We start from the raw sequence: 11,611 nt of genomic DNA, 5'->3' as shown, positions 1-11,611 counted from the left end.
TAGCACTTATATGCGCAGATTCGCAAGGTCCTACGAGAAAGTCATAACTCAGCAAAATGGCCAGCTGAAACCCTTGATCTTGCTTTCTCCGAGTTGCGCAACCACTCTCACTGCGCAGGCGCGCTAGTGTCCAGACGCCGGGGGCGCTGCGCAGTGACCGGCGGATTAATTAGTACCAGGTAGAATTATGCGCGCTGTACTTCTCATAATAGATGGTCGGCTTCGAACCGTCAAAAAGTCACTGACTTTGCTCAGAATTGAAGCGATGACCTTAGGATTACTAGGTGAGCACAATAATTACTCAACTACCAGCAATTTTGGGTAAAGCCTGCAGCAAATTTTAAACTCATGTCCGTTTTAAAACATTTATACCTTTGGAATTCTAGCTAAATCATGGAAATCTATATTTCCATAATTATATGTTCATAAACCATGTGCAAACAAAGGTTAAAGCTACTAATATTTTTATAAATACTGAGTTTTAATTTTTCACCATATATACTTTAGAGTTCGAGTTTGAGGTAGATGTATCAGTTTTGGGTCATCATGGACCCAAAATAGTGGTTATCGAAATTATGTCTGTGTTGTGTGTTTATGTCTGTGTGTGTGCGTGTTTGGGAGCGTACTGATCTACAGACTACCTGTTGGTAGATGTTTTAGAAATTTAGTATCCTTTAAACCCCAAACAACATCTTTAACGCCGTTAAAATTTAAGGTTTAAAAGTGTTTGCAATTTTATAATTTTACCTATAATATATCGTAGTTACTGCCACAGCCTACATATTATAAGTATATCTGAAAAGCTTATCAGAATTATGTGTCAGTTAGCTTTATACCGTTTTGTACATGCGAGTCTTGGTAAACTTTGATGTCAGATTTACATAATTCACACAAATATTTCATTATTGAAACATATACTAGAAAGGTTGACGCCTATCAAGTCAACCTGACCGCAGAGACATCAGTCAAAAACATGGGTATTTTGAGCATGTTAAAACCTATGATTCTATTTTATTTATTTTTTTACTGAGATACGCGTTTTTATTTCAAACACGTTGTTGTGTTGGATCGCCTTGTAGCTTAGATTTGATAAAAAAACAATAATTTAAATCAGCACACTCTGCCTATGGTAAATTTAATTATACTCCAAAGATAAAATATTACAAAGGTATGAAGCGTATAGTCGTATCAGGAAGCTTCTGGTGGTTTTATCACGCACAGGCAGAAGCCCATGTAATAATTAATTTTTGTATATTTATATATTGTAACTTGTAAAAATAAAGATTGATTTGATTTGATTTAATTTGGTGTCAATTGGAATAATAAGGAGAGTATATTGTACAACTGTGCATTGATTGGTGTATTTTAACAACAGTTTAACATGTATTACAATACATGTTCATTTCTTCCGATCGTGTTCCTCGGAGGACTCTGGACCACCAAATCTTCGCTGTGAACTCAAGAGGCTTATTACCGCGGAATGGAGTCTTTTGACTTCGTCAGGTGTAGAGTCTCCTGCACTATCTGTTTCATGGTCTAAGTTTGAGCTTGAAAAGTGATAGCTGGTGATAGAATGCTCTTGGTCCAAATCATTTCCTTTAACGGTGTGCCTTGTAACTTGAAAGGAAGAAGTGGCTGGTCGTCCAAGCGGTTTGTCGTTACGTGCAAACGATGGGGTAAAGCTGTCTCGTAATTGATTGTAACTGTTAGATGGAGAATTACCTAGGCCTAAGGCAGCATTGTTACCAAAGTTGGGTGGCAAAAATCCACTTGGGTAACCGAGAGGAAAAGAACCACGGGTGGGAGCAGGATTAGTTTGAGCATCGCCAACTGGCCTGTAAAATGTAGACATACCTAGTCCAGGAAAACCAACATTAACTGGAGGATAAATTCTACTTGGCATTCCAAGTCCAAGTGGGATTTGTTGGCTGAGAGGTCTAAAGACGGGCATCAAAGATCCACTCATTGAATTGGCTGGAAAAGGAGAGCCTGAGTTACCAAATGGAAAAGAAGGTTGCCTGCCAAATGAAACTGAGGTAGGAAAACTAATGTTAGGAGGAGCATTTTTTACATCTGGCTTTGTTATTTCAATTGAGGTTTGTGGTTTTGGAGATCCAAGTGCTGACGGAGGACCACTCGGAGGACCACTCGGAGGACCACTCGGAGGACCACTCGGAGGACCACTCGCCGAGGAAGCTGGAGCATTAGCATCAGACTGCGGGTTGTTTCCATTCGTCCGGGGTGCACAAAGACCTATATACGACTTGCTCTTCGCAACACAGCCAGATGCTGTTTTACCTGTGGTGTAGATAGGCTCTCCCATATAGTTTCCTGTAGGTTTGTAGTTGCAGACGAGTCTTATCTTAGACTCTCTTATATCGTCCTTGTGCACTACACCGCAGCCCACGTGTGTAGTTTCGGCCCAGACCATTTGAGTGTAGTGTCCGATTGGATCAGGGCCATTGAATTCCAGACTATCAACCACAGAGGGGTGCACATGTTTGACTTCGTCGAACCAACCCTGCACCTGCGATCGTATGATCGAGGAACGGTCGAGTTTCGCACCCCAGGCCCAATCTTGAGCAACATTCTGACCTCCCTGCAAAAGGTTAAATTCCTCAGTATTGTATCCCATTTACACATTATTTCTTATCCAAAATATGCAGTATCAATATTAAATATACAGCACAGACGAATCTCAAAACAATCATTGATAAGGTGACGTACCTTTACATTGTCCTTGGTAGAGCGGCATTCATCGTGGGGAGTCTGTATTTCACATTGGTCTGCCCATCTCTGCGCTATCATCGCTGTCTCGTCGTCCCAAACGAGCTCATTCATGTTGGTCGCTGCAGGTTGTGGGGACTGCTCTCCACTGGCTACCTACGTGATCAGATCAAGTTTAGTCAAATAATTAAGACTAGAGGATCGTCCAGTGGTTGAAAACTCGACCAAAAATATGTAATGTACAGACTTCTATACTTTCATAGCTTGATTTAAACAAAACATGTGATTGGAATGTCTTCCATTTGTTTTGATTTTCTGTTTGTATTTCGTTGTTATTTCCTTACCGGCATGGCAACGCAAAAGACCCATGTTAATTTGTTTAACGGAAAGTAAATGAAAGAGACGTATTATAACACTTAAACATATCACGCTTATACTGTTACTCACAAGACGGTAAATATACAAAAAAGATGGTAAGTGGTGATAGATTTCGATTGGACACTCCAATCATCATCAGACCCAATAGGTGAATGTGTGCGAAGTGTTATAAGACACCAATAAGTTAGTATCTTTCATTTACTTTCCGTAAATTTAATAACACGTACAATGTTGATCAAAAAGCTATTTAATTTGTTTAAATAAATTGTTGTGATTATTTGTGAGTTTATTATAAAGTAATTTTGCACATGTACAGGAAAATATCTTTCTAACCGCATGCGTAGGTTTCCCTGCGATGCACACGAGCTGAGAAAAAAAGATTTTCAAGAAACATGCTTGCCTCTTAATATATAGGATATTAGTTTTTTTATCCCGTAAATAAAAGACTGTTATAGTACATTGCGCTACAACGCAGGGAAGTAGGTGTTAACGGTACAAGCTTGATAGTTCCCGTGATAGGTGTTCTGACGGTGGATATTATGCTAGTGCCTACAGTCATCTGACAAAGTGGTTTTCCTAGCACTGATTATAATACAGGAAGTAGCTAATTGCTGCATTTACTTACTTTTGCTGCGCTCTTTTTTTCTGCACTACAGTATTCCAACCAAACAACACAAAACAGCGTACCTATTTTAATAGGCACGTGATCCGTGTACGGTTGGGAATAAGTTGGCAACACTGATACTACGACTACCATCAGATGGTCCAGCGTTTCCCTTTTCGTTCAACGCTTGGATTTAACCTAAACTAAAAACGTGTTGTATATAATGGTATGAAAGATGAATTTTTTATATGCTTTATAATAACTGTAGGAAATAGTTATTTGTGTAACTATTTGTGTAGTGGGTGAAGTGGCACTTTGCAGTTTGCACTCGCGTCAAACAATATTTTTCTTACAGTTACTGTTAAGAGCAGATTTATGTAATTGTTAAAACCTTTTTAATTCTAAGAACTAAACTGAAACGGCTACCTTAAAAATGACAGTTGATTAAATAATTAAAATGCTTAATTCTCATAGCAGCCATTTTGTAGCACTTAAAAATTAATCTATTCTGTACATTGAAGCAATGTTGTTAAATTAAAGGCTATAGAAAAAAAGTATATTTAAAGTTCTCATTTTTCTTATGGAGGAAAAAAACATGTTACTTTACTTGTTTATTTATAATGTTGATCAAATTCTGAACATTTATTTATTTCAGCCTATATCATTAAATAATAATAAACTCTTTTAGCAACTTTACTATTTAGGGAATGAGTTATTACCTGGACTTGAGACCGATTTACTTTTTCGTTTTAATGTCGCAATTGCAAAAAACTCCATCAGTTCAAATTCTATATCTTATGTGTTCGTTAGCACGATAACTCTAGCAAAATTCATCCGACTTAGATCAAACTTGGCAAAACTATTTATCGTATAATAAAGTTATTAGTACAGTATTTGACTAAAACACATTTTAACCCCCCCCCCCCCACCTCTAGCAGCAAACCTAGGTACTCGTTTTAACCGATGTGACTTTAAATTAATATTTCATTTGCGAGCTCTCCAACACCACGAGGTTTTAAAGCCTCGGTCACACTAGGATGTTTAGCAGCCGCTACTAACCAGCCGATGGTAAATATCGCCAGCAGCCAGCGGATTTGTAGAGTTCACATGATAACCACTAGCCGCCAGTAAATAGCCGCTAGTTTGTAGATGTCACCTGCTCCTGCACTACTCTTCTTTGACTTCTTTAACTTGTAAACTTTATTTCTATTTAAATAATGTAGACTTTTTTCTCCTTCATAAGACCAAAGCTGATTTTAATCTTCGTTCTTCAAGTCTTTGACTTTGATATGACTAATTATAAGCTGCGTCTTTGGTATTCCTGTCAATGTATGTGGCTGACGAAGCATCCCTCAGGCAAGGATAATTTTGAAATAAATCTAGACATGTTACAATGTCTTTTTCCGACCACTTGTTGGTGTCAAACATGGTCAATATTCACAAAAAGAAATATAAAATACATTACAACGAAACTAACATTGCATAAACACACAAAAAATCTAAACTCATGCTAATTCACTAGCCGCTTTGAGCTACTAGGGGTTCACATTGGCTGGCTGGCCACCAGCGAGGAGGTCATGTGACTGCCAGCGGAGGGTCGGCAGCGCTAAAAAGTTAAACATGTTCGACTTTTGATTTCGGCTAGTAAACAGCCCGCTGGCATTTACCAGCCACTAGTTCTGGGTCAGACTAGGCTGCTTGCTGGCAAAATTATTAGCGGCTGGTTAGTAGGGGCTGCTAAACGGCCTAGTGTGACCGAGGCTTCGTTTGTGAGACCTAACGTCATTCCAAAGTTAAAGTCAATTTTTCAGCGAACCATTCTACTTTAACTTAGTGTCACGGTCGTCCTAATCAGGAAGTCCGCAGTAAGGAGCAAGGGAAGTCTCTTGAAGTAAGACAAAAATCTCCCGAGTGAATGTAAAGTAATTTTAAGTGTTTGTAAAGTATGAAACCGAACAGAACGTAATGATAAGGACCAAACGGATCTTTACATTATTTTCATTAAACAAAATTGAAATTGTTTTTCAATAACCTTTGATTTACCTTTTGTCTAAGTTGGTTGTGTTGATCTAGAATGGCTATTTTCTCTTCAGCAGTCAGTCCTCGTCTGAAGCTCCTACACTCATTTCCACCTCCTTCCTCGTAAGTACACATGGTGTGTTGCGTGACTCTGCCGTAAAAATCTTCGCAAGGCGATTTACAGTAGTCAAAAGATGCCACGAGAGTTACCTCTATTGTCAAAATGGCAACGACTCCGACAAACATTTTCGAACAAAACGACGAACTGATTCCGAACTAAATGAGTAATACAGCAGCATATAGTTGCATGATTTGCTATGTTTGAACAGCTCGTTCTGTTATAATGACATGTGCGTCATACCTCCAAAGCCATTTGGATGAATAATACACGAGAACACTAAATTGTACATCTGCAGAAAAAATGTATGGTTTTTTGCATTACAAATTTATATATTCAACTAATCACACGAATATTTTGAACAAAATGTGATAGTTGCCATTTTGTAGTTCTTAGAAGATTTTAAAATGGAAACTAGCGTGTGAATTAAAATTGTGTAGACAATTTTCTAAGTGTTTGTTGCGGAATACTTTAGTTGTAAATGGAAATGTACCTGAATACGTGAACGTAGACGTATATCCAATACCAAGCACATTTTACGTAATAAAACGTTTGATACCCATGTATTAAAATAATTATAAAAAGATAGTTAATTCACTAGCTTAGTCAACTCACTTGTGCTTGTAGTGATAAGATTTACAAACCTTTAGGTGTTATTAGTTGTTGATACGCTTTTTTACGAAACGTAAAATCATTGACTAGTCGGTAAGGTAGATCGGTATATTAGTTCAAGAAAGACACAACAGAAAGAGCTTGCTTCAAGCATGGAGAGTCTATGCAGCGATTTAACTGTTAAACATTTAGCGAATTTCTCCTATATTGAACAAGATATGACCGTAGGTCTAAGGTAACACTTAGACCAGAGGCCGATTAACTTTTTCGTATTGGTTCCTAGGCTTAGCAAAAAGTTCGTATTTGAAAATGTTATTAATATTATGTATACGCCTTACAGTTACGGAGAAAAAAAAAACTGTAAATTGAAAATAAATTTCCAAGTATGTTTTATTGAAAATATGTAAACTACTGGAGGTTTCTTACTAAGGGACATATTTAGGTTTCATTATCCTACTAATTACTTCATACTGAGGTTTTTACATTTCATTAAAGACACACTTTATCATTCCCACTGTAGCAGCAAACCTAAGTACTCTTTGAACCCGATTTGTTCTCTCTAGGAATCAAATCTGACATGTTGGAGAAAATATTTTAGCGAGAAACAAATCAGGTGAATTGAAATACGTTTAGCAGGTTTGCCAAGGTTGGGATATTTTAATTTTTAAAATATAAATATCTATCTATATATTAATAGGCAAGCATGTTTCTTTAAAACCTTTTTTCTCAGGTCGTGCGCATCGCAGGGAAAATCTACGTATACTTTTGGAAAGATATTTTCCTGTAGATGTGCAGAATGCCTTTAAAAATTAAAATAGGCTAACAAATAAGCACAAAAAATCAATTTGAAAACTTCAAAAACTTAACATGGACCATATGGGTTGCCATGATGGTGACGAAATAACAACAAAATGTAAACAGAAAATCAAAACAAATGGAAGAAATTCCAATCACATGTTTTATTTACAGTGTGGGGAGAAAATAGAGAAGTCTGTACATTAATTTTATTTTTGGTCGAGTTTCGACCACAGGACGACCACTAGTTTTAATTAAACGGCATTTCTTTTTACTTTTTAGATTTACAGTCCATAAACAGAGGTTATATTTGGAGCACAATCGGGTAACTTATCGCAACGTTACAACTAACGCTTATCGTCTGAAAGTCTGGTTGTAACTTGTACACTGTTTAGTTTATGGTTTGCCGACTGCTCGGGCCATTCAGGGAATTATGGCTATCACTGGTTGGTTACTATATTATTGCACTATCATTACTTAACCCAATAGTGTTCAACATAACTAAGCACTTTATATAGTCGGCTTGTATGTGGATTGCTGTAGATTGCTTGTAACTTATTGATTCCTTAATTTTCTCTCCTAACTGACAACATCTATTGCATATATGATGTTTAAGTATAAAATAAGTCCATCTATCTTTCTATAGAAGAGTTGATATAGTTAGAGCTACAAGTTTTTAATTTTTAATATGAAAACAAAGTGTTTTTAGTGCGTGAAGGAATTATTTGGTTGACTATTTCCTGTAAAAGAGATTTTTTGTCCTAGGACGCTACGCACGAGCCCGGAATTGTTTTTCACATTACTTCAGGCTAGACCTAGGGGTTACGGCATTATCACTTAGATAAAATCCATTAGTGATTTGGCGGGATTTGAACCCGGGACCACGGGAACCGGAGTACCACGCTCTAACCAATAGACCAGCTCGTTCCCCCTGTAAAAGAGAAATAGCAATTACCTGCCTTATGTAGAACTTTTTAGCATACCCCCTACTACTATGTGATTGCAGCACATAATGTTAACACTGATGAGTTGCACGACCTAACATCATTTGACTCTTTACAGATTTGTGAAATTGTTTGTTTTATAATTATAAATATGAGTGATATCATAGCTTCTAGTACAAGACCGCTGCGTTTTCAAACGGCAACGTCGTCGTATCGGCCAGCATATTGTCATGGGATTAACAGTAATATCAAACGTGTTAACACAACCATTGCGCAGACGCCATATACAAACTAATGCAATAGTTGTTCGGTAGACCGAAATTGCGGCGATGCCATTTTTGACTCTTCGCGGCCTAGGCCATGATGATAAGCATGTGTCAGCATGTGATAAACATAGTGGTATTATAGAGAAGTTGAATTTTGATTAACTGTTAGAAGGTGGATAAGTCAGATTAGTTGAAAATAAGGACTGCAAAATCATTATCAGTATCAACTAGCTCTTAAACAATTAATTGTACATCATAAACTTAGAATATTATACCACGTTGAACTCAGGAATTAAAAATTCGCAATCTACAACTTGATTCCAATTCTATTCCCTCACGTGGTTTTACATTAGGCTTACCAAGTTTGTAATCTGCCACCACCAGACATTTATTTGACCAAAATCATCAAGAATAAGCGGTTAACTTCACAAGTTTTATAGGGAAAACGTTTACTCGACTGTAAGTGATAAAGTTTCTTTCCAAGTTTTAAATGAGGTCGAGACCACAAGTATTCAACTAGAGTAGCTCTGAACCTCCAACTTTTATGTAACAGCTGGAGCGAGTCTGTTTCTGTACTGTTTGGTTGGATATAAAACTAACGGTGCAGTTGGTTTAAAACCCCCATATTGTTAGTTGGTAAAGTATTATTATAACGTCCTGTGTAGCTCAACTCAATAAATTCTCTTCAACTCTTATGTTTAAAGGATTGCAAGTTTTACGCGTTTGGAAACGAACTATACTTTGAGATAAAATAATAAACGTAAAAGAGATTAGGAGTGATACAGGGTGTAGTTAATGCCCACTCGAGTTCATCCTCCCCTCTCAAGAGTCGTTTATAGCCTGTTAGGACCATTAGCTCAAGAGACGTGAGCTAAGAAACCGCCCTACCATGTTTTGTGAAAGCTCATTCTTCTGCAAATACCAAATAAAACACGTTGAAAACGTGCGAATGAAACCTTAAAATAAGTGCAAAGCACAACAAGACCTTATTCAAAGTTTAATGTAGACTTGGGACCTCTTAACACCATAATCACACTTAATTTACTTTGTACTTATACCAAGAGGTTTTCGTCACACTGGGTACCAATCACCCTGTATAACTGATTTCGTCACACTGAGTACCAATCACCCTGTATAACTGTTTTCGTCACACTGAGTACCAATCACCCTGTATAACTGTTTTCGTCACACTGAGTACCAATCACCCTGTATAACTGTTTTCGTCACACTGAGTACCAATCACCCTGTATAACTGATTTCGTCACACTGAGTACCAATCACCCTGTATAACTGTTTTCGTCACACTGAGTACCAATCACCCTGTATAACTGTTTTCGTCACACTGAGTACCAATCACCCTGTATAACTGTTTTCGTCACACTGAGTACCAATCACCCTGTATAACTGATTTCGTCACACTGAGTACCAATCACCCTGTATAACTGTTTTCGTCACACTGAGTACCAATCACCCTGTATAACTGATTTCGTCACACTGAGTACCAATCACCCTGTATAACTGTTTTCGTCACACTGAGTACCAATCACCCTGTATAACTGTTTTCGTCACACTGAGTACCAATCACCCTGTATAACTGTTTTCGTCACACTGAGTACCAATCACCCTGTATAACTGTTTTCGTCACACTGAGTACCAATCACCCTGTATAACTGTTTTCGTCACACTGAGTACCAATCACCCTGTATAACTGTTTTCGTCACACTGAGTACCAATCACCCTGTATAACTGATTTCGTCACACTGAGTACCAATCACCCTGTATAACTGTTTTCGTCACACTGAGTACCAATCACCCTGTATAACTGTTTTCGTCACACTGAGTACCAATCACCCTGTATAACTGTTTTCGTCACACTGAGTACCAATCACCCTGTATAACTGTTTTCGTCACACTGAGTACCAATCACCCTGTATAACTGTTTTCGTCACACTGAGTACCAATCACCCTGTATAACTGTTTTTGTCACACTGAGTTCCAATCACCAACAGTTCCAATAGTTTAACATTAATGTTTCATTAGTTAATGGAATCTGGCCCAGAACCACTGGAGATTAACTCTGTGGTAATATTCACAGGTCTGTTTAATTTTTCAAAATCTTTCAAACACTCTTAGTATGCTTATGAAAACTAAAACTTATTTATTTGTAATATAACAAAACTTTCACATTTTCAAGGCAATTCGCCTATTGGGTCTGATGATGATTGGAGTGTCCAATCGAAATTGATCACCACTTACCATCTTTTATGCATATTTACCGTCTCTTGATTTAACAGTATGGGCGTAAATGTATATTTTAAGTGTTTTTAGATGTATCTTGTATTTACTTTCCGTATTTACTTTCCAATAATAACACCACTTTTTTATTTTAATTTTTTTATGTCGCACCTCCACATTCTTGAACCTGGTTTTTACCCAGAATTGTTTTACACATTACTTCAGACTAGACCTAGAAGGTCGTGGCATTATCCATTTGTGATTGGCGGGATTTGAACCCGAAACCTCAAACTCCGAAGATTCGTGTTCTACTAGACAAGCTCGATCTCAATACTATCACCACTATTATAATAATATCTCTACAGTCATTGTAACCACTTTTCATTACCGTCGTTTACCTAATTGCCAGAATTCAATATATTTTCAGAGAGTATACTTCTGTAATGAAAACCTAAAACTGCACAAAGAAATGTACGTAGTACTGACGCATTAAAAAGTTTAATTTGCTGTATTCTGCACAATATACAGTACAAACATACAAAAGCTGAGTTTCTGAGTAGAGAAACTAATTTCAGAGACGCCATACTAATCAGTACCACCGCCTGCTGCAACGACACAGACTCAAGTTATACCAAGTTTTCCAATCTCCTGGAAAATCAGACGCAACACAAAAGATGTCAGCTTGCAACATGTTTGATTAGAACTGTTATGAAAACTTAAGATGTGTAAAGTATCAAAATGTTTAAATAAATTAAATTGTTCACAATGTTTTATTGGTTACTTCGTTCATTATTTAGGTGATTTTAAGGGAAGAAATCTACCGCCTTCACTTGACTCTTCTTGAAAATAATATCTCATCAGCTGATTACTCAACACACCTTAAATACAAACAAGTTGTTGAAGCACTTCCTCT

At 37.2% G+C, this 11,611-nt stretch overlaps 1 protein-coding gene across 1 annotated transcript; it reads right to left on the bottom strand.

Annotated features, from left to right (window-relative positions):
* Positions 1–1,344: 1,344 nt before the first annotated feature.
* On the bottom strand, positions 1,345–6,020 carry LOC128999848 (uncharacterized). Its single transcript, XM_054426558.1, has 3 exons — positions 5,753–6,020; positions 2,728–2,883; positions 1,345–2,599 (listed from the first exon to the last, which is right to left on the bottom strand). The coding sequence occupies exons 1-3, from the start codon at positions 5,972–5,974 to the stop codon at positions 1,400–1,402; spliced, it is 1,578 nt and encodes a 525-aa protein (XP_054282533.1). The 5' UTR covers positions 5,975–6,020; the 3' UTR covers positions 1,345–1,399.
* Between the last annotated feature and the right edge of the window lie 5,591 nt (positions 6,021–11,611).

The sequence above is a fragment of the Macrosteles quadrilineatus genome, unplaced genomic scaffold, assembly GCF_028750875.1.
Source record: "Macrosteles quadrilineatus isolate MER2022 unplaced genomic scaffold, UCM_ALF_1.0 Scaffold_8__2_contigs__length_117827958, whole genome shotgun sequence".
Classification (NCBI taxonomy): domain Eukaryota; kingdom Metazoa; phylum Arthropoda; class Insecta; order Hemiptera; family Cicadellidae; genus Macrosteles; species Macrosteles quadrilineatus.
This window is presented reverse-complemented; position numbering and strand designations above follow the sequence as displayed.

Bases quoted from the DNA above. Each gene is read 5' to 3' on its own strand.
- LOC128999848 (XM_054426558.1), bottom strand. From the start codon at position 5,974: ATGTTTGTCGGAGTCGTTGCCATTTTGACAATAGAGGTAACTCTCGTG. The intron at 2,884-5,752 runs GTAAATCAAAGG...CTGATCACGTAG, and splicing joins ACAACCAACTTAGACAAAAG to GTAGCCAGTGGAGAGCAGTC. The intron at 2,600-2,727 runs GTACGTCACCTT...AACCTTTTGCAG, and splicing joins CTACCAAGGACAATGTAAAG to GGAGGTCAGAATGTTGCTCA.